The 25,749-nt window shown below is 30.2% G+C and overlaps 1 protein-coding gene across 1 annotated transcript in view; it reads left to right on the top strand.

Moving 5' to 3' along the window:
* Positions 1–25,749, top strand: part of LOC113383759 (Down syndrome cell adhesion molecule-like protein Dscam2) — a 129,504-nt gene that overhangs the window by 42,764 nt on the left and 60,991 nt on the right. Inside the window, exon 3 of the mRNA XM_026622009.1 lies at positions 2,301–2,443. Within this exon, the coding sequence (XP_026477794.1) occupies positions 2,301–2,443 (143 nt within the window). The remainder of the gene's footprint in view (positions 1–2,300; positions 2,444–25,749) is intronic.

The raw sequence follows: 25,749 nt of genomic DNA, 5'->3' as shown, positions 1-25,749 counted from the left end.
ATCCTACATATATAATATTTTTCTAGCTAAGGCTTACCTATAATCATCACTAAATAATTCCTTCAAATCTTCATATAGCTCACAATCAATGGCATAATGAATTCCCTCTAATAGACTTAACCAAGTATTCTTTATGATGGTATAATTACAAACATGGAATTGTTCATTTAGCATCAATATTAATTAAACATTTATGTACCAAAGTCCTGAAATTACATTTACATATCTAACGGCGTCGGCCACGTATTCATTATTATTTATACTCATGAAATTCATTTTTTATGATGGCACAAACATCCATCTACATAATTTGCGAAGCGCAATAAGTCCTTAATTTATTTGAGGATACTCAGGATATACACTCTGAATATATATATATATATATATATATATATATATATACATGTGTTTGTGTGTGTATGTATCCAAGGCAAACATATTTCGAGATGATGTATTCATTTATTTGCTTTTTGTCTGGGTTGGCAGGTTGTAAATATATTTGTATTTCATGATTGTGTTATTATTTTATTTGACTTTTTTGCCCGGTTGAAACGAGATTTAATGAACTTTTCATTATACAGATAAGTAATAAAGAACATGTAATAAATGACCAAAAAATGGTCTTAACTTCACCAAAGGCCAAAGCTCAAGGTTGCACTTAAAAGCCCATAATTTCCAAATAACGTGAGATATTTTTTATAATTTAAATAAATAAATATATATATATATATATATATATATACATTAAAATTACTTTTTATAAAACAAATAATTTCCCGACCAATTTCATATTCTCATCATTCATACCTGCAAATAACATTTTTATTTGTATTATATAAATTACTGTGCATGTCTTCCATGTCCATTATTTACGACCATAAATCATCTCTTAATTATTTTTATTCTGTCACATAATATTTTCGTGTTTTCCATTATTTTTATGCTTTTCAATTCGGTAACCACAAATTTATCAAAACCTTTGAATAAAACATTGCGTGAGCAACAACTTGTTTGTCATATATATTGATAGCATTTGCGATGATAAAAATATACTTTGTGTTTCCACTGTCAATCAACTGTCCAAAAGATACGTTAATTTATGATTAATTATTACAAGGAAGGAATTGACAAAATAAAAGTTACGGAGTTTAGGGAAAAAACAGGGTAATGCGTTGTAATTTAGTATGGGATCAGAATAATATATCAATTTAAAATAAATTATACTATTAACAGAATAATAATAACTGCCCTAGGGCAGGTTTGTGATCTGAGTTAAACTCCTCAGGGAAGAATAGTATAAGAGATTGCCCATTGCTATATATGGTTATGAACACTCTTGTTATGGCTTTAGGAGACATTCAAAAATTTAATTTTACGTTATTTAATTGTTTTATAAGATACATTGTTAATTTTGATATCAATAATAATAAAATAATAATATTAATAATAATAATAGAATAATAGTATCAGAATCATTCCATTGAGTGAATCACTTAAAATAAATCTACTTGGCGCCAGACCTCAATAAATAAGATAAAAAAAATATACCAAAATTTCATTATTAATCAATTACAGCTTTAACTATAAACTAAAACTAAATAGCTCATTAAATCATTAATTTTATTAAAATAATTGTTCTTATCCATTTATTTGAAATCCAACTAAAACATTCCATGCAGCATAATTAATAATACCGAGTTTAAGTGAATTACAAACAATTAATAAAGTTTTGTTTGATCAGTTCATATGATTTATGACGCCGAAAATCGACTATACCTTAATTAAATATAACAAAATAAGGACCGGAGGGTAAATCGAACAAGACAATAGGTTGAAATATGGTGTGTGATGATTTATAGTTATACTCTATGAAATGTATCATATTCAGGCTAGGTAACAAGAATTCGATATGGTCTTTCGATCGATTTTCTGGTAATTTCCTGTTTTGTTGGAAAATTTATAGTATGTGAATGAGCTATAAATTTATAGGTGAAATACGCTGTTTAATTTTGTATTTGGCTTTGTCCAAAGCCAACACTTGTTCAATAAATAGGCAATTGCTTTTGCTATGTTTATTAAACTGTTATCAATTTTTATTAAATAGATAATTGCAAGTTCAATGTTTCTATGAGCAATATAAGTCTTCTTAGATGTTAGATTTCAATTTTTATTTTTTCTTTAGTCTTCTTGTCGACGTTGAATTGTTAACCTTGTTCTATCTTATCTCGATAAAAATAGCTTTTAGTATGTCTTATTTCGTTGACAAACAGTGACTATAAATATTTTTTTTCTATTTTCAGACAAACATTGGGCAACGGAACCTTGTATTTTCCGCCGTTCAGGGCCCAAGATTTCCGGGCCGACGTGCACGAAGCAGTTTATCGATGCCGGGCCGACAATACAGTAGGATCGATACTGAGCCGAGAAGTTCGAGTAAAAGCAGGTAATTACTAAATTTTATTTATAATAATTTTTATTATGTATGTAATATATCGAATTGTAGTTCTGAAAGGTTGCCCAATAGTGAGATTATAAGATTCGGATCAAAACCATCAATGCATACATTCCTCAACTCGACTCCATGAATATTATCCCAGACATAAACATAATGTATTAAGCAGCTCTTGTGTTTACGTTAACATTTCTCTCGGAAATGATTTTTCTCCGTGAAAAACCCCATTCTCGTTATTATAAAATATCAGAAAACGTTAGGCACATGAATAAGCAGAAACGAATGCCATACGTTCCGTATAAATATGATTTATATTCGACGGGCGGGAAGCCGGACCAGAAATTTGCAGCGTCAGACAACTGCGCATAAACAAGAGGTTACAGAATATAGAGTCAGCATCCCTCGAATTGGGGAATTGTGTTATCATTATTATTATTATAATGCTTTCTGTCAAGGGCTCATTTTTTGCCCCGTGGATTAAATTTTAGTCTCCCGTTTATCCTGAACAAGATGTCCGCAACATTTCATGAATATTAAATATGGTTTTGCGTAGGTTTATTAAATTTATGCACGGTACTCGCTGAATTCGGATCATTTTTTTTTGAGTTTTCTGAGTTGCTTCATTACATTTTAATTTGTTTGCAACCCTAATGAATTAGATGCAAATTTGAGGAATGAAAATATTATGGGCGTGTTTAAAAATGTATCCAACTACGTATATATGTCAGCTGTTTATCATGTTACAGAAAAGGAGAAATCTTCAGTTTGTACAATTTCTATAAAAGCTTACATTTTAAATTTACAAAATCTACAATTGGCTAAAACATGTATCTAAAAATTCACCGTTGCTGTCGTTTCTAAAAATTGAATAAATTTCATAAAATCATTAGGTTGTTAAATTTGTCCTAATATTAAAAATCCAAGTATTCATTTTAATACAAAATAAATTTGACAAATTTACCATTGTGTGCAGAAAATTATGATCTGCTTCTAATAATAGCTATATTATCTTTAATTTATTATGAAAATATTTATTATGAACATATTTATTCAAATATTATTCAAACATGAACCAAATGTTATTTTATGTTAATTTTATTCTAATACGACATTTAAACCACAGAATTTACATCAACAAATATTATTCCCCGTCAAAACACAATTACATACTCATATTTTGTATTCATCATACAAAATCCTAAAGAAACAAATCCTTCAAACATCAAATCCATTCGCACGCGCTTCATCCGCATGCACATCCAAAACTTTCCGAATATATAAAAACTTCAGAAGTTTATATTTAAAAATAAAATTGCTGCAATACATCATAAAAAGTTTTATTTAATATTTGCATGTATATACATCAGATGTGGGTATCATCGCACTGCCTGATGTACCTGCCTGGTGAATATACTTAGGAACTCGCACGCTTGTATAAAATATATCAGGAGGCCACTGACACAAGAAAACAGATTTATGTACACAGTTTTTTAAAACTTTACCACGATATATGGACTTTTTCTAAATAACCCCATGTTGTAAAGACAACTTGAGTAATAAATATATTTAATATTCTGACAGGGCTTTTTGGATGCTCTAATGTTCAAAAATAATATAAGACAACAATTCAATAATCTTAGGCGTAGTTCCGAAGTTTTGAATTAATAAATTCATGCTGATTTTTTATAATATTATTAAAGCCATTTATTGACATAATTCAATAAGTAGTTTTAAAATTAAAATAATACCCATAATGAAACAAATCAGCACGCTTATTAATATATGCATTTTCAGTGAATCTGTAATTTTTATTTGTGTAAGGGTAATAGTTATTTAGTAATATTAACTGAAATATTCTTTTGCATATGAAATACAAGATTTTCACGTCAGAGTAAACACTTTAACTAATGCTTTTCCATCTGGTTCTGTATCAAATAACATATCATAATAACATTTGTTATTGTGAATATGAATATACAACATATTTAAATCATGTTTTGACTATTCTTAGTCATGTTTATAAACAGCTCATGGGTTCTGCAAACATGCTATGTTTTGCAAAATATGTTGCATTCATATAAATTTTATATTTTCTTTTTCTATTTTTATATTTTTTACATTTACAAGTGAGTAAATATCACGCCATTTAATTAATTTTAAGTATACATTGAGTTTCTTGTGTATAGAAAATGGAATTGAGAAAAAAATAGTGAAGAAAAAAGACTCAAGAAGATCTATGAGAATTTTTTTTAGAGTTTGAGGCTTGAAGATTTGAGAATTTGAATATTTTGAACAATAAACTAGCCACATGATCGCTAGTGGACGCGAGTCAAAGATATTACGTGACAATACCATCTCGACCAATCATATCAACTCGTTTCGAATGTTGATACCCATAGCCAATGACGAATCAGTATTGGTGGCGTAACGCACTTCCGTTGCATATTCTCTGAGTTAGCCCCATAGTCACGCCTAAAGAAGTTTAACTTCAAATTTTGAACATAATGCAAATTTCTGAAATACTAAAACTGTTACGCCAATAAATCGAATTTTGGCAAAAATCAGTTAGGCTGCTAAATAATTTGTAATTCAACTGATTTAACTATATAATCTCTAACTCGAGATTATTACTTATCCTCAGTGATGCCAAAAATATATCTACTAATAAAACCTTGAGGATTGGGCATATCATATTTTGTCATAAATATCTCTACGATGTTATATTCAATGGAATAACTCAAAATAAAACAGTGCAAGTATCTTGATACACATTCGACTTATATATTTGAAATGCAATAAATTTCGAAAAATATCCAATTTTGAAAGCCCGTCCCTTGGTGTACCAGAGCATCGCGTCTAGGCGTGTTGAAACGTAATACCCTAATGAATAATGGAGCAGATGAATAATTGACACAAAGTGAACGCCGCACGCAAACCTTGCGAGCCGCAAGTCGGACTAACGCCCGGAACAAAGCCGTTGATGTTCTTACGACACGTCTTGTTATCACGACAAACAACATTCATTCGTGTTATTTATATTGACAGGCCATGGGAAGTTCACTAATAAAATTATAAATTAGAGAGAGAGGAAGGGGGATAGTAAAAAACTTCATTGTGAATGGTTTATTAAGCCACGTATCACTTTTGGTTGTGGTTAATCCAATTGATCAACAAGATGCTCATGTAACTAGAACAATAACAAAAGGATCATGACAAATAATATTTATTCCAGTTACTTATATTGACATGCCACGGCAAGTTTACTAATAAAATTATAAATTAGAAACAATGGGAAAACATAAAACTATATTATTACTGATTATTTAAGTCACATATCGTTCAGGTAATGATTAATGGTTTTCAGAAGCGAAATTCGTGCAGCTACTATGATTATTATAAAATTACTATCATTTTAATATTAATTATGAATAAGCTTAGCAAGGGCCTGAAATAAAATCTATCATTATTGATTACCGCTTGCTTATGAATAAATAAATAATTAAATAAAAAATTATATATTTTAATTTTATTTACTTTATTATTTGCTATTTATTGTTTAAAGTGTACACCTTTGCCAAGATAAATGTTCAGGTCCTTTTGTAGTAATGTCTGTTGCTAATTTGGTTTACTTAAAAATATTTTATATAAATGTATAAAAATAAATAATTCATCGACCAGTTCTTCGACTATATCCTGCTACGAGGCGCGAATTCGTAGCTTAACCTCTACCTCAGTGCTACGTTCGGCGCGAGCAAAAGAGACGTAGAACTTTGATATCGTCACCCTCTCGAATCGAGTGTTTGCTTTAATTAACCTGTTTGCGAATTAGAAAATGATGATGATCGTCCTATTTACAGACTACGACTGCTGCCGAGCTGCAGTGACAAACGTCGGTTTGATCTCGGTGGTAAATAAATGGAATCGAGTTAGAAACCACTCCAGGAGTTTGCAATTTAGTCATTTCTTGATTAATATGTACTGGAGATACATTTTTTTAGATTGACACAATATTTGTGTAGACGCTACATCCCAAATAACAATTATTTTACTTGAATATGTAAATATGCAATGGCTAATGGTTTGCTTATACATTAATGTACCTAATATTTGTTAAGTTTTTTTTACTCCACTAACAGTTTATATATCTATTAGCAAAAAAAACACAAACACACACTTATATACGTGTATATATATATATATATATATATATATAGTTTTTTTTATAAATTATAAACCATTTATAACGTGAAACGATGTGCCAATTTTCATTACCGGTCTACTACAAAAAAAAACAAAAATTTAAATAATAGAATCTAAAGTGCTTGTGTTAATTACCTTATTTTTTATTTGTGTAGTTTTATGGAATGTAAAAATGCACTTGTAACCATTAAAGTAATTAAATTTCTACTATAAACACTTTTAAAGATTTTTATTAACCATTAACTTATCTCGATGTATATATATATATATATATATATATATATATATATATTTCCATTACTAGTCCATAAAATAAAAATAAGCGTTTATATTCCGAGCGAGTTAAACTCTTGAAAGCCATAAAAACAAAATTCCGCGTTACGAGCACCATTTCGGTAAAAGTATTTGAATAAAATTTCGATCATTCACAGTAAAGGCAATGGTTGTTTAAAACTAGCGACCAAGAAAGGGTGAAAAAGGTACATGTTTAAATTACATACTTTCTCACGGTCTGAGATGAAGTCCGGAGAATGCAACAGACTTGGCGGTGAAAAACTGCAGCCATTTATCTTCGCGGTAATAACTTAGCGGTCCATTTGTCTAGAGGAGGGCGGACACTCGATGATAAACACGGTGTTTATTATGGAACAAGTACAAAATTAAACTCTCAACCTGAATTTCAAACACATGGATAATCTATTATAATAATCAGACACGATTATAATTATATATATTAGACAGATTATAATTATATATATTATGCATCATTTTTTTCCTTTCTTCAACAGTAGTTCAATATTTAGGGATTCCAAGATGCCGAAGACCGGTCGATTGTTCCTTAGTATTTTGGTATTACCGGTATTTTGCTAAAAGTAGAACTACGGCCATATGTTTTAAACATTTCGAGCCGAATATGACAGCGGAGGTGTCGGAAAAATAAATCGATTATTTATATTTTAATAGCTTCCGTTTGTGAAAAAGAGCCACGTGCATTGATCATATATAATTCGTTATCAATGTTTCTATACAGTCGCCATGATATCATTTTTAATATTGTATATCCTTCATAGGAATCGGCTTCCTAACGAAATCAATTCATCAAGCATCATTTTCGTGTCCATTAACTAATTGTTTTGAGAAAGTATTCGAAAAGTAGGGTAACTTTCAAATACATCATTAATTCTAGGGCAACTCTAGTGTAACAATTTAACAGATAAACAGCCCGGTGTCCCAGGTGCGGGCGTCCGTGAATATTTTACGTTGCAACTTTATAACTTGACAATGGGGATGATGTGATACCGAGTCGGTAGAGCGTTGTGGCCAAACAAGGGTGATAAAGTTGAGGGTTGATTTCTCGTAATGGATTTAAATTATGTTGAATTTAATTTTCAAACGTTACTCATTGTACATAATTTGTTTTGGCGTAAATACTTTTGTATTTCAATTAACTTATCTCTTTGATTTTACAGAAATCTTTATATAATATATTCATTTGTTGAATCAAAGTTAGTATTGTAATACTGTAAATTGTACAAGGCGTCTCCACCGTACTACATCGTATTTCTTTATACCTGTTTGGGAGACCTGAAATTGTCAATTTGAAGACAAGTATTTTTAATCTTTTTCAAGCACATAATGAGATATAAAAATGAAACATTTTAGAACTTATCCAGATCGTTTTCCAAGTTTGATACCATTGTTTCACGGAGTCTTAGCGTTCGACACGCGAGGACTTCGCGTCGCGTTGATTTCCCCGCGGACTTCGGCTGCTCCGACCGCTAAAGGTGTACGACTTTGGTCCCGTGACGCATCGAGGATGGTCGAATATAATATATATTTGTCTTGTGTATAAGAAAAAATAATAGAAAAATATATCAGAAATACTTAAGTATTAATCGATACGTCGTACTAGGTATCTGTTAACTTCCAGTGTCGAAATTGAAATATAAAACAGTTATGAAATTGGATAACCATAAATATAAGTTTTGCGGAATTCTTATTATCTAGAGCATCCCAACACGTTAATAAATTTTGAACCCTATTTTTTCAAACTATATTGTATATTTTTTATTGATTTTGTATAAAAATATCCAGATAGTGTCTGTATTGATGAACTTTCTATGCAAAATTAATAATTTCCTATTTATAATTTACAATAAAGCCTTTTTGTAAGAAAACTTATCAATATGAGTTTCCTTATTGGTATTAGATAATGCACATGTTAGTATTTCATGTGCCATTAAGAAAACTTTGCAATAGTTTCCTCATCTATGTTGATAAAAATAAAATGATCGATTGGACATAAATGTGTCTATAAACTTTACTAAGAATTTTCTCTCCGAAAACTTGAATCCGAAGTCTTAAGAAAAACTGAAGTACGCGCGAACTCCATTAGAGCTTTATCAAAAATTCATTTCTTCTAGTTTAATGCGTGTTATGAACAGAGATATATAAATACACTTCACTGTATAATATGTACATAATGATTAAAAAATAAATATTATATAAGATATGTGCGTCTCAGTGTATGATGAATGAATGGAAAAAAACATGTATATATACTAAGCATACATGGATATATACCAAAGGAAGAGAATATCTTGAAAATCATAAGTATGTTCAGTTAACAAACTGTTACAATTGTTATAGTTCTATCTATGAATTTATAAACAAAACGTAATATATGTACATAAGGTACTAGAATAGGAATGGGCTATATTGTGGTATGAGGCGAAAAAAATAAATAATGTTTATAGATAGATAAATCTACGATATTTGGACTAGTACTAGGTGTATTCAGAGTAGTTTTTTTATGATTTCGGTCATCAATTTGTTGGAAACAAAACCCATGTGCCATTGCGGACATGTTATATGATCGTTAATTGTATGCCCGGCCGCAGTGAATATAATTGCGCTCTTGTAATTATCTAGACAGCCGAGGATGACAAATGGCGCGGACACTGTAACTCGTTTATTTCAAATGCATGCGAGCGCGGACGCGGTTTTATCAATAAAACAACTGAATTGTATACAGAATTCTATATAATTCATACTGAATAATGATTATCATAGATTCTAAATAATGATCACTATTGTGAATTCGGCTAACGATAAAAATTTCATGTTATATAGGGTTTATGCTGATCAACGAAATGGTATAGATGACTGCATGAAATCTATTTTTAATTAATCATGTCATTAATTTAATGCTGATTTTGGGAATGGAATTAATTATTTGTTGATTATCTGTTTCATAATTATATGGCATTTGCTGTTTAATATATTGATCGTGATTAAAATAAAATTGTTGAAGCAAATGCGTATGCTGCATGTAGATAGGAATTCAACTCAAGAACATAAATTTGTGTAAATTCAATAATTATCTATTTTGGCTGCATTTGAGCTTATGGTTGATTCCAGGGCAAAATTATTTCATTCCATGTTAAGTTTATTTCATATTAAATTAAGTCATAAACTAAATTCACCGAATGTAAATTCAAATAGATTATGAAATAAAGGATTTTAGTGATGTATTTTCAGAATATAACTGTTTATTTTCCAAAACCTGTTTGACTTCATTTCCCTATTGCAAGAACTGAATAAATAGTAAACGTCTCCATTAAACAAGAACAAGATCTTTATAGCATTCAGACGTCAAACTTTTCCAAATAATTATTTCAAAGAGTGGAATCGTCTCATAGCCGACGGCCTTTTCGCCGAATCTAAATTGAAAAGTTTCAAACATAACTTGGTGTAATTGAATCGTTGGTGAAAATACATTTTGCGGAACTAATGAAACTCTTAGGAATTTTTTGTCTTGCAACTCTTCACGAGCAATAAATGTTTGAATTTTGTACGAGATAAGAAAAGTTTTGGAAATACATTATGTTCGGTAACTAAATTATATTCTTCATGTTGAAATCAAGCGATGCTGTTCCCAAAGAGGAAATGTAAATAATTTGATTAAAGTAAATAGTTGGATTTTTTTAAATAAAATCGATGTTACGAATCGACTATAACAATAGTATGTTGTTAGTAATTGATAATATTTTAATATATTAATGAACATAAAATTATACTAATAAACATATACTTATTATATTACATTTCAAATATAAATATGCTTTAAAACCAACTTTTATTCCAACCAAATTTTCTAATATTTTTCCGCTAATATAGAAATAAATTGACATGTCCCCAACAATTTTCTGATTCATCTTCATAATCCCTCAAAACTATCAAAACGCCTACCCATTTACTCAAAAACTGATCCATCCGTATAACATAATATCACAAAAGAAAGACTCCATTTCTTCCTGAGGGGGCGTCTGGGGCTTTTATTCAAAAGACGGATATGAGACTGAATTTCAAAACCGATAGATAGATATTCAGTAAGAAATGAAAGCGTACCGATACACAGAAAGAAATCTTTACAAAACCATTTCATATTTCTATGGATTCCTGGATCATGTATTTCCAATAGAGGTTAGATGATATTGCTATGTATAGTTTTATAAAGGAATCTTGAAGCATTGAGGCATCGGATTGTAGTGAAAAGAAACTCATATGTTAGAACTTAATTGAAAATTGGTATATCACATCTTAAATTATTTTTAAAACCTAGGATCTTTACACAAATTATCTTATCTAAAGTCTTATCTTTCTATTTTTCTATACTCTTTAATAATTTTTTTTTTTACATTTTTTTACTATGATTTAAAAATAACCTAAAATTGATGCCTTAACACTAAAATACCTCCTTAAATGAATTCTTTAAAATTTTACTTTAAGAAGAGACTTATTACAGAATTTTTGAAATTATTTGTGCAATTTCTAAATTAGGTATTGTATATACTAAATAAAAATAGCAAGAAAATGGGTAAATAACAATTTTCCCATTTTCTTGCTTAAATTTTACCCATTTTCACTAGTGTACACGCATTGCCTCTTTAATAAATTAAAAATCTCTTCCACGAAGCGTGCAAAATTCTCTCTTATCGCTCAAAACGCGTCTAGGGATTTCGTTTGAGCATAAGTTTTTCCGAGGCACAAAAGAAAAACATCGAAATAAATACGTTATCTTTAATTCATGCCTTCGGGCCATAACACTTATGCCCAATGAACGGACTGACTTTCTGTGCCGTTTAGCGTTTCCTACCATTTCATTTTATACAGAGCCTCTGCTCTGCTTTATTACACCATTATAATAATGCTCGCGCCATTATTCTTTACATCTCTCAGACTTATTTATACACGTCCGCCTTTTCCACTCAATCAATCCGCTGAAGAAAAGAAAAGAAATAACAAGAAGGCTTCTATGAAATACACACACCTACCTACCTACCTCGAGATTACATACTACAACAGCGGTTTTCGAACCGGGAAGTGAAATTTTTGTATAAAAATAGAATTACAAAGCTCTTTTATTTGTTTGCTATCTGCAATATAAAAATATGCTTTTTGAATCACTCTAATCGGATGCTCTATTCTTTCAAAAGTGCTACTTTTTGCACTTTTAGACCCGTGTCTCCGAGGGTATACCTGCATAAGCAAAATATTTTCTCAATCAATACAAATCGAATATTTGTAATTTAATCATTATAATCACATATGCCGTTTTCTCAATCTGATTGTTTTTGCGCTTTATAGTTTGCATATGAGTCAGATTATTAGGTTTGCAACCTCTGCCCTATAAGAAAATTCGTAGAGCTTTCGGCCGCAGTCAACCCGCGTGATAAAATACTCCTATATCGACTGCACTCGACGAGGCAAGAAGGCATCGAAAAATTCGATTAAACTTTGATAGCGTAATATGTTACACGATATTCTTTGCATTTATTGCTTGTCACATGTGGGTATTTGATGGTTACGATTTTTAGAAAAATATCGAAGAATAAATTTAAGACTTTACCAGATTCCATAAGCATTTGAATATGATGGTGGAAATACTTCATTCAAATTTCGTACGTTTTATGATTAACATAACACAATAAACACAATCTTTAATATTTAATTAACGCTACTATTTTTCTAATATTTTTCGTACTACTTATCTATAAATTTATGATGTATATTTATACACAAGTGATATGAAAATTAGCACTGATAATAATAATTTCTATTGAAAACATAATTATAACATAAAAATTAGTAATACCTAATAGCAAATAATCATAATATTCTCTATCAGATAAATATTTTTTATATTTATAGAAGCAAATAAACATTTTTTTTCTCTATCTGCTAATTATCGGTTTTTCTAAGAAATGTCTTTAAAAATATCAAAGGCTTGAAAGTTTTCAGACCGAAGATGAAGTTTCTCATCGCCCGAACGTGATACCGGGTGAGCTTAAAGCTCGGTCTCCGCGAACTTTCGACTTATTGACATATAACCATCGTCGAGGAGAATGCGAACCCGAGTAAACTTACTACGTTTCGTTTCAAGTTCACTTAAAATTGTTGGACAAAACACTACGAGTTATAAAACAATCTCTAATCTAAATATAGGATAGAATATAGACTCTTGTTTACAACCAGAGGTATTATGGTTAATGTGCGTAACTGGCAATGGGAAATCTCTATACATTCATGCTTTTTGTGACTACTAGTATCTTAAGGTACTTAGTTGTTTTTTCACATTATGCAGACTTAATTATATAATGTAACTTATATTTTATTCAACTTGAATTTCCTCTTATAATCACTTCAAACTCGAGTCCCCGAAATATCCAAACAATAAAAACAAACGGTTTTCAATTTTTATTGTCGTTCGCCTCACGTTCGATGTGACCGAATCAAATTTCATTGAATCGGTCTTGCTGTATATATGAGGAAATTGAATTTTCCGGCGGCGTGAACCCGACAGTGCTTTTGTGTCGGAAAAACTCCGGGTATCGCTTCTCATTGCGATAATTCAATTCGTTCGCGGATTTTCCGCTGGAGGCATTCTATCGATTCTTAGATTTTTTGATAAATATTGTTATAGCATTAATACTTTATAGATTTTCTGACAATTTATAGGAAATTTGATATACGAAATTAATAATATATATAGCTTTCGAATGTCAACTGTAGATAAAACACATTTTTTAATTTTTTTACTTATAGTAAATTTTGTATACCTCGTTCGGGCTAAAACAAATTATCTGATTATTCCGTAGGCCAAAAACAAGTAACTTAATTTTAATCGATTATTTATTTTGAAAGTAAAATATTTTTTAAAATATTCTCCATTTTGTCCTGATTTTTGAAAATATTGAATTATTAATACAATTTTAGTTAATGTTTGACTATATATGCACAATTATTTAACCGTCACCTATAAAATTTTTCCGAGTATATACAAGCAAAATGCATTACAGCAGAATCAGCAAAATGTCTTAAAGAAAAAAGAACAAAGAATGAAACTTTTCTGTAATCCGGACCAAGATTACATATAACACCGATAACAAGAGGCGGATATCTCTAATATAACAATACGCGTGAGAAACCGAAGAAAACTTCAATAAACCAACTCGCTTTTTCTTTTAATTCTTTGGAAATCGAAAGTATATAAGTTACTTACAAAAGTATAAGAAATATTATTGTTGATAAATATACAAAGATATTTCAACGATAGATAGAGCAAGGACTGGAGGTGAACAGAATTACATGGAATGAAACTTGCACAAATATCTTCAAATCTTCTTAAGAGTTCAATACATATTTTACATTCTAATTTAAAAGATTTAATACTCTGGTAAATTAAAAATTGAAATACAAAAATACAATACAATACAATAGGATAAAATAGTATTTTTACGCATATCAACAATGAATTATTTACTTTTATGATGAAATGGGCATAAATTCCAACTTGATCACATTTCTGCAGAAAACAAATTTCTGCAGAAAATGTAATTGAATGGGCGACGTCTAAAAAAGCATTTAGTTCCAATTATTGAGTATGGTTTGCATATAGGAACATAGGGGAAAATTCTTCCCTGAATTTTTCTATTCTGATATGAGTGAAGTGCTTGTTTGTGTTGTACCTACAAAAGTCACATATGACGTCCACAGGCGAGTGAGTGCTCACTCGTAACTTCTAACAAAGTCTGAGGTCGTCGTCTATCTATTTACATAGCCCGAGGGCATATTAGGCAGAGCAATGCTTTAACAAGCACTTCAGCTCTGTGTCACAAACTACCAGGAACTACTTGAGACCATAACCAGGACCTAGCATAAATGAATAAATGCTATAGTACAATATTATCAACTAAACTCATTTTAGATATATCAGCATCCATATATAAGAATCCGGCATTACCATTTTTGGAACTATAATCTCCTGCTAATCATTGGTATGTGGTGCTCTTGATTTTTTATGACAATTTTAAAATAGGAGTAATAGCAGGGATTTTTTATATTTTACAATTTGGTATTGGTCAATTTATAAGGTCAACAAACAAATTTAATACCTAATATATTAATTTTTATTTGCATTAAACGATCATTTAGATCCCTAACCTGTTCGAAACTGTTATTACCTAAACTATTCAGAACTTAAACAATACGTCTCCATAGACGACTGCAGTGCAATTAATACACTATAAAGGGCTAATATAGATCTATGGTAACTAATATTTGAACTCCTGATCCATTTGAAGCTATTATGCCTAGAACTATTCTAAACTTAAATAATACTTCCTCGTAGATGACTAGACTGTAGTATAAGTAACACTCATTTCTTAACATCAAACGATTTTCAAGCTTATATAAATCTAGCCTTAACACGCTGTACTAGAAGTTTCTAGGGAATTTATACTATTCTTGATACGCTGTCGTTGATTTGACGAAACACTGATAAATTCTTCAATGCCGAATATACTTCTACAAATTCGCATCACATTAACATAGTTTAGTAGGCAAATCAAACAGTCTATTAATACACTAACTAATATTTGCACCCCGAGATCCGTTTCAATCTGACGTACCCTGAACTATTCAAAACTTAAATGTTACATCGCCATAGACCAGAAGACCGGTCTGTCCGTATATGCTAATATCTTGACAAGATGTAATAAACGAAATATCCTTCTACCTCTCGTCGAGCAAATATTAAGATCATGTTTACCGTTAGTAACTCGAATGCAAATATCAACTAGTATGTTGTTTTAGTCGAGGCGAATCTATCGCAAGGGATGCATAAATATTTGAATACGATCGTCTTAAAACGTAGGGCTGTGGGCAGGAAGATCGATATATATTGATCCATTATATATATATATATATATATATATATATATATATATATGCTGTTAGACACTACGGGCATCGTTCGTATTTGTTATTATTAACGTTGTTTTTTATTACAAACAGTCAATATATAAATTGCGTAGTATATTTGATTATTCATTGGCAATATTGTAGTTTATTTTTGCCTTGTGTGGTCAAACTCGCAGGCAACGATAACATTTCTTTTTATCAACTTTATCAAGACTTACTTCAGAATAATATAAAAAGAAATTGGCCAAGATATCTGAGCTAGATTAGTAAGTAATTTATTGAAATATGACTACTGTTGAAGTTACAAATTTCAGCCTAATAATTTTTATATGAAAAAAAAAGTCAATTGAAACAACAATATACAAAATTGTAGAAATAGTATTCCTATCGATTAATTTCCATCCCTATATTTCGGGCTCAAAATGCAATAGCGCGTTAGTTGCGAGCTGTACGAATTATTAGCTTCTGTTATATATAGAGCTATAAAGCAAGAGTTATACGTTAGTAGTTACTGGAAGTAGGTGTACTTAGGTAAATGTTACTAGAATGGATTACGTGAATCTATTTTCATGCTTCTCACAGTTTGCAATTTAAAGATTTACATATTCCTGCCACTCGTGTGAAATTCATATTATGCTCTTTGATCAGTTTTAGGGATATTATACCAAAGGATGATTAGATAGACACCTATGCTATAATAAAATAATAATTATATATATATATATATATATATATATATATATGAAATAGTAAAAAATAATAACACAATTAAACCAATTTTTAAAAAATTGATAATTTTAGTTGAACTATGAACTTAAACTTTTTAGATCCGGTCAATTTGAAGGTCCTGCTTTGAAAAACACCCTGTATTTCGGACGTGAAAAATTATATCGAGTTATGCTAAGCAAACGAGGTCATCGACTATTCTTAAAATTTTGTAGTTTTCTTCTAAGAAAATCAGTTCGCATTTTCTATCTTTGATTTTAATATTTTTATCATACCGATACTATAACTGGACATTTTTCTGAAGTAATACTATACAGCCAATATTCGTATAAAGAAAAACAGCAATATTAATGATGTTCATCTGAACTTATGTGTTTTGTTACATAAATTTTGTGATAGCTTACCATTTCCATCCATCTTTTATCTCTTCCTTTTTAATCTTAATTTACTAGAGTGCTCTGTCGTATGTGTAGAGTGTATTCTCTTGTGATAAATTACACGACATTACGTTTCCAATATCAAAACAACATTAAAAGCATTGAAAATTCGAGGATGTATTTCGATTTGAGAGAATTGTACAGATGTATATGGTAAATTTTACTGTAATTGCGATTATCATTGAAAAAAAATCTATATGGATCTAGAATGAAAAATCTAGCTTTATTTTGACTGTTAGTGATACATTTTGAACTAAAAGCAAACACAACACATCATGGATGTTGTCCATGGACGACGTCCATACATAAGTGAATGTTGTTCATGGACGAAATGTCAACGTAGATGTAAAATAATAAATACCTGCAAGAATAAAATTATATTGTATATAATACTATATCTAAAATGGTATCTAATTAATGTTATTCGCATAGAAATTGTAACGGTGGGGTTTGAATTTTAATCACAAAATATATTAAAATTCTATTTGCATTTATAACAATTTTCAGTGTGCTAAATGTGTACTTAACTGTTTCAAACGACCCATTTGCAAAGTATCTGGAATGAAATCTAATCGTTTCATTACCTTTGCGCGGTTAAAGTACATGACCATGTATAAAATAACTTCTCGACAAGGAGTATCGTTTTCTGACAAAATAAAAACCGAATTATATAGCTTTTATGTTGTATTTAATTATATTGAAGGCTCTATTTTCTTAAATACTATTTTTATCAAACTTAATTATGCTTCAAAACTAAATAAAATATTATATTATATATTCAAAACCATATGACAAAATGTAGACATTTAGGTAAACTGAAATAAATGATTTTATCAGGATATTTTTCAAATCAAATAATTAAATAACGTATACTTACAAATAATATTAAGGTCTCGTAAACTAAACAAGCGTGCTCACTACCGAAATAAAATTCTTTTGATTATTTAAATTATAAAAAATATATAAATACATGATACATAAATATACACATTACAAAATATTAAACAATAAAAATGTTGTATTATATAACGATTACAGTAGTAAATTAATATACGTATGAATGAATATTAATCGCAAATAAATACCGTGTATGCGAAATTATCCTTTGCATAATTCATCCTTACTTTCAACGCTCGATTCCAAATTCCATCTCAGTTTTTTATCTGCCATAAAATTCTGAAGCACCTTAAAATATCCCGAGAGCTATCGTCTTCGTCGACGTAGGTGGAAGTGGGTAAGACTCGTACACTTCGCCATTACCTGTATTAGATATTCATATCCGACCTGGATAGATATAGTCGATGAAGCTCCGACGGTCTTGATTAGATATTCTCATCCGCCGAGCCAAACTGTCTCCGAAGCCGAAACTTCTTCGGGATGAGAATTTAGAGGACGTAAGATTTTCGGACCGAAATCTGGTATCTAAACTAAACATATGCGCGGGTTCTAGTATATTCTTGAAATTAATATATATATATTATTGACTTCAACAAATATGTAAAAGCCAAACTTGTTGAAACTCTTGTGAGTTGAATGATTTTTGAACCATTATTGCCATTCTATTTTTTAACCTCGTTTATAGAAATATAAGACAATTCATTAACACCGGTAACTAGATAATATAAAAACGGTTGATTATGAGATTTATTGTACTATCTCGTCAAAAATAGTATATGATACTATATGGGAAACTTGAGTCAAATATATCACGTGACTATACCTATGAAAAACATTTGAATGTATTGAGTCTATAACAGAAGTTCAACAAATTATTAACAATCTTCTTTCAGGTAATTCGACATCTGTCTTCGGTACATATTCTTTCCAAACCAATATAAGGTATTTATGATGATTAATATTAGACTTTTATCTTTCTGGCTCGTGTCCTCAATTAGGATTCCTACCCAGCTGCTATCGGTGTCCTCGTAATAAAGCACAGCCTCCTAATGTAATTTGGTAACAGAGCGCGGGCACAAAATCCGTGTGTTAATATTATATGTCGTCTCTTCCATGGGGACAGGATGACAATATAATACTCATAAAAATCTAATTCGCAAATTATAAAAGCTTGTGTACACGGTATACGTGTGTTACGAAGCGAAACTTCAATTTCTTTCAACAGGGAAATAAATTGATGTAGCTATCAAAATGATGAGGATGTAAAGGTATTCTCAAATGAATCAACTTGTTTTTGTGCGGGAGTTTTGATATTATTTGTTAAAAACGCGATGATTTTTTATGTAAATATTTTTGAGAGCATTGTGATGAAAAAGGATTATCCTCGAGTGAATAGTTTTTTGCCAGAAAACTGGATATATCCTGGTGATCATATATATTTATATATATATATATATATATGCCCTTGAAGAACTTACTCATATATAATCAAAACTACTAGGTATAAAAAAGTTAATGCATAAATTAATGCATCAATAAATTTTCAATTCACGTTCTAATTGCAAAGCTATGAATAATTTGTCCATCTAGCAGTAAATAAGGAATACAAAAAATGACGAGATTTTTTCCTCAATTTCCATTCGTATTTTAAATTCTCCTATTTTTCCCTAGTTGTACGAGACGTAATTTACGGGAAATTGTTACTCGGTTCCTAGTTCATTAAGGCAACATAGATAGAATGCAGTAGATTGAGAATGGTCTGGTTTTTTTCTACTTTTTTCGACATCGTGTTTGTGACGCTCAATTTGAAAATTTCCCGATAGCGATCGCTCGAAACTCATCAAGCTGAATTCGTTACGATGTAGATAGAGCATGCAATATTCCCTGTACCAGTTATTTCGTTAATTTGATGTTATATCTTTTAGATAGTCACAAAAAATACGCTAAAGTTTTGCAATGCAATCGTTTTTATTTGGGAGCATCATACGAGTATTGCTACATCGGATACTGAATTTTTCTCTAGATTTAATCTTAAATTGTGAAGGTCGGAACCTAAAGATCCAATTTGCATTCAGTAACAATATCATTTATAATGAAAACTCTAATTATTATCTCTTGGATAAACTTTCCATGTGATCTATTACTATAGTTATTTTCTCATGAATTTTTTATGTGATCTTTCTAAGTAAGAACTTTCTTTTTCTCGATCACCATAAAAATTTATAGATTTTTTGAGCTAACCCAATTGTTGCATATAACGGTTATACATTTAAATGTAAAAACAGAAGAGATATCCTCGCACGATATGTAAATCGCGAAAGCCACGTTAGTATGATAAGAAGAAAACGGTGGAGAAATTAAGACAAGCGAAGATAAATGGAAGGATTTTGGTAAATACTTTAGAAATAAGATTTATTGCATTCCGATTGTAATGGATTTTCGAGATTAGCCGCAATTTATATTACATATGTAAATCGAAACAAAATAACATTATCAGTATGACAGACAACTTTTGGAAATCTTTTGAAAGTTAGTAGAAAAACTTGAAACTTGTTTCTGCATTTTGCTATATTTTTTTTTGCTTATAGATAATATATGTTGACATTAAAAATATTTGATTTTTCGACCTTTTTTATTATTTTTTTATAACGGCTGAACAGATTTTGTTGAACAGTTTTAGTCTTAAAATGTTTGTGCTATGTATTCTATTCGAGTGTATTTGTTTTGGTGAATAATGACTAAGATATCCAAGAATAACGATTTGGCGCAGTAATCATACCCCAATATTTATACAAATGAAATCCAACGAGGCGGATGCATCTATCATCTATCTACCTATATCTGCCTATGCAGTTTTGTTTTCTCTCGCGTCTGATACTAAGCCCGGCAATCGAAAGCAAACAACTATTGTGCTGTTTCGCACCAAGCGCATACGGAGAACAATATTATTTTGGATTTAGATGGAATAGACGCTCGATATTCCATTACGGCACATAGCGTCAATATTTTCTATTCATATATTTCGAAACCTATGCAAATTTATTTCTGACGACACCCTTTGTATGTGACGGAGTTGCGCATCAGGAATTGACAAAATATATCTAGGCGGCCTAGATCGGCGGATATACTCGTATGCTACATAAGAAAGAAAGTCTTTGATATTGTAAATAGCATTACGAAATTGGTTGCCATGGCTGAATTTTTATGAAGTGAACTTATAATATCAAGTATAGGAAGAATTTGAATAGGAGAGGATAAAGATTTTACTTATCCCTTCTTAGCGGTTTTGCATGAAAGACCATTTAGTCAAATTTTTTATTGCTAATGTTACTTGAAACCTATTTATCAAAAGAAATCAAATAACATAGGTAGGCAGGGCAAGGAACGAAGGTCTTATTTGACTTTGAGCAATTATATTGCGACATACGTAAAAAATAGCACATACGTAAAAAACAACTGTCTGACTATATTCATTAAAATTCCCAGCTAATTCATTATTGTAGAAATGTTTTTTTTACTGTTTTTTAATTTTTAAAATTGTGTACTACCGTATAAAATCGGTTTCCAAAAACATTTCCAAATGCAGAAGTCTTCACTCTTAAATGATATATGATAAATCTCAACTTTTGTGCGAGAGTCAACACAAAGGAAGAGATCGGTGACGACAGAAGCGCATTTGACATTCGGAAATGGGTTTTCACGAAAACCAGAAACAGCATGAATGATTAACTTGGATAGACATTGAACACGGAAAGTGAATTTACAAAATAACTCCATTTCAAACTGAACGATGCCAAAGTTACTTCACATAAATATATAAATTTCACATCGATCATACGAATGAAGAGATATTGTTTTGGAAATATAATATGCAAGTGGGATAAATTGTATAAAAGCTATTGCAAATCCTCTACTGTTTTGTGTTGAAAGGATATGTATTGTAAAGTGGGGATATAGAATGAAAATGTTCAATTATAGTCCTTGATAGAAATATTTTATAAATTTAACAGTAGAGTAGGGCTGGGGCCTTTTCAGACCATCACAGGTATCTCAAAAACAAGTGAATTTTTTAACAACAATATTTGAAAGTAGAACGAAAAAGATGAATAACCAGCCATCACCATAATTCTTACGACGTTGATTTAAAGTTAGATTAACAATTTTTTGTAACTCGTCAAAGGTGTAAACAATTTTTTTTTCATAATATAAAGTGTTTAGGAGTTTTTATTTCAATGATGAAAATCCTATGAATGAAAGTTGATGAGTAAAACAATTTAAATCCTAATTGAATTTATTTCGAATAACGAAATGTTTGTATGTAAATTATACAATATTAACTTAATTCACTGAGTATTGCACACAATTCAAACTTTCTTAATCGGCTAATTAAACTTGTGCTACTGTTTTCAGTTCAGTACAATTCGAAATCCTCTTCGAATTCGCGATATTCTAATTTGTTTTGCAAAGACATATTATTTCTTCGTAAACAATGATCGTTTTTTGATCGCAAACATCCAAGAAGTACTTTGTAACAATAAGTGTAATCCTTTTGTAAAGCAGCTTATTCGCGGTTGAAGAACTTTTAGCACATTTATAATTATTTGAGTTTCTAAACAGTTCTTCTTATAACACCTAATTTTCTTCATACTTTTGTCTAATTTAATAATTATATGAATGATAAGAAATGAATCCGCATTTTTTCTGAGGTATGCCAAAATGAATATAGATGGTCGATTTTTGGCCCATTACTTTAACTACCCTACGGGGAGTTAAAAATATTCTGTATTCAAGGATCATCAATAGGCGGCGATAGCAGCTTGCCTTTAGTAGGAACCCTAATATTATATCTATCTATTTGTCATTTTTTTGAAAAATATTGATCAGCTACCCATCTATCTTTTGTTAAACTCTTCTTTATTCAGCGCAACCGCCCACAGTATATCAATTTTATAGGGCGGTCTCTTTTCCAAAGGACTCATTAATCTTCCCTAGTAGAGTATTGTCCTCGGCCGATGCGAAACTTCGATATTTATTTGTCGCGTATGGACTGCAGATTCGTTCCACTTCTATCAAATAATCACGATAAAGTATCCTGGCTTAATGTTTCATTGAAAGAAATGGAGTGAAAGTATCGGCTATTTTATCATTGCCGGAATTATCTAAGTTTGCAGAAGAAAGGAGCCTTATCGGTTAACGCTAATACATGAATCCTGGAATCTATTCTGGTGGTGCAGATTCTTATATGATACATATTTCAATGTCCAGGCGTTTCTGATCAAAGATCGCGAATAATTAACTTTCCGTAGGGTAAGTTACAGTAATCGCAAAAAAATCGAAAATTATAATTTTTGCATATCTTTCTTTCTTTGCACGTTTCTGAGGTTTTTGAAAATTTTGGCATATCGTAGAAAAAATCGATGTATGTGTGTGTGCTTTATGTATTTTTGGATACAATTTTTTGTCAACGATTTCGAAATTTATCTAGTTACATACATTGTATACGATACATACGTGTCCATCACATATAGAAATTGTCCTACATCATTGGTATTTTGGGAATCGATGTACCTATTCATCATCCCTTAAGTTAGCTCAGCAACTTACCAGTACAAGACCCATTGATCGTAGTCAGCTTTGTGTCTGTGTTTTCGGAGCACGCCTTCTGCACCCCGCAAATGCTATGTTGTAATTAATCAGAAATTGTTTCCACGAAATACTGCCCTGTCTACCCCTGTGGGATAACAATAGCCTTGCTTCATTGGAGAAAACCTACATTGACATTAATATTAATTAAATTCAAAATGTAGGGTTTTTAATGGAAATATGATACCAGGTGTGATAAGTGAGTGGAGGTGTAACAATTAACAAAGTATTAGTCAGAATTTTATTCTTTCATTAATAGCAATCATGTCAATTTGAATTGACTTAATTATAGATAGTAGTTATGCCAGTGATATTTACTATTAGATACAATTTTATAGGATCAAGTTAATAGGATTGGTCATATTTTTTTAGTCTTTTCGATACTGGTGTATGGACCAACGAAGCAACGATTGATTTGGGGTTATTTTCTAATTCGTGATGATGATTAATGGATCTTGTTTTACAAAAAATCATTTCAATTCAAATTATGAGCATTTTTAAAGTGGTTTTCCAAAACCAAGTTTAATAAATAATTCATTTAATTTATATTATTTGATGTATTTTGCGCTTCTGAATGGAATGTTATAGGGATAGTTAATTAAACTAATTGATTGCCCCACAAGTCACGGATTTCAGGCTAAACAAATAGTAATATAGATTCCATTTGTCTATATAGATGACAAACATGGTAGTACCAAAATATTTATTTAACCACCATTATAGTCAACTATTGATGCAGTTGAAAAATATACTGATGATGTAAAATAACTATGCCAAATATTTATTTGTGATTACATATTCAGTTAATTTTTGCCATATTAAGGATTAATTAAATTAGTTTTGCATCATTCATCAACTTCATCTAAATAATAAACAAGGAGTTTTTGTAAAGGATAAATATATCATTATTAGGTCAATTTTTAAATTTGAATCTAGGAGAATTCGCCCTCAAAATGTGAGATTTAATAAAAAATATTAGGAAAAAGTTTAATATTTAAGATTTCTGGTAGTTTTTTTTTCAGAATATACTATTCTTGAAAAATCATTTTCATAAGTTCTTTTTTAGATTTTTTAAAGTTAAACAATAATCCTACTATAACGAATTATAAGTATACAATTAAAAAAGCATCCTTAGTACCTGTGAGTAGGTTTTTTTTTAGATTATATAGCTTCAAAATAAAGTAATGAATTCAGAAATTTCATTTGAAATTTATGAAATCAGAATTAATAATAAAAGTTACCATATATGATACAAATTTACATGTAAATCACACTGGAATATTAGAGTATAATATATTTTGTGTGATTATGAATTACGCGACAATAACTAGAGCATTATGAATATTTCATAATTATTAATCTCAACTCTACTCAAAGCAAAAACATCTATCTGTTTATTTGTCCATGTTTTAATAACATCAAAATATTCTTTGAAGTCAACTCTTGCATGCAACTGAACCATGGTGGAACAAAAATAATGGAATAGCTGCTCTATTAGCACAATTACCTTAATTGGGCTTCCTACACAGGTATTAGCTAATGAATTGAGGTACTGAATAGAGGATCCCTATAGTTATTCCCAGCCATTTCGATAATTGTTGGTTGGGATTATTTTACAGAATTAATCTTTTGAATTCGACAGATATATGCCGATATAATGCGATTATATTTTGATTGACATAACGTAGGGGGTTTTGTGATAGGTGAGGTATTTTTCCACGAAGCTTTTTAGTCAAAGTTGATAAATCAATTTTAATTTGTGAGCTACCCATCATAATAACATTTATTTTACCTAATTTCTTAATCTTCGTTTTTTTCATTTCAAAATCAAAAACTCCGAAAGATACAATTTGCGCCATAGTTTATAGAGTGGATTTCTATGATTGTAATATTTGTTGTATGGGTGAAAGTTCTCAATATATTTAGAAGAGAACAAATCAAGTTTTTTTTTCTAAAATTGATATTTGATATATTTCAGTTTATCTTTAACCCCTATTGACCCTTAACTCATTGACCGTTAATTTATCATAATTATCATTCAACGTTGAAAAAACTACCAACTACTTGCTCTTCAAATAGTTTTATATTTATAATCCATTATATCATCCGGTGATCTGAGTGGCAAATAAT

The sequence above is a fragment of the Ctenocephalides felis genome, unplaced genomic scaffold (genome assembly GCF_003426905.1).
Source record: "Ctenocephalides felis isolate EL2017-DRISC unplaced genomic scaffold, ASM342690v1 CF-g0.4_SCAFFOLD_03570, whole genome shotgun sequence".
Taxonomy (NCBI): domain Eukaryota; kingdom Metazoa; phylum Arthropoda; class Insecta; order Siphonaptera; family Pulicidae; genus Ctenocephalides; species Ctenocephalides felis.
The sequence above is the reverse complement of the archived record's forward strand: the minus strand, read 5'-3'. Positions and strand labels throughout refer to the sequence as shown.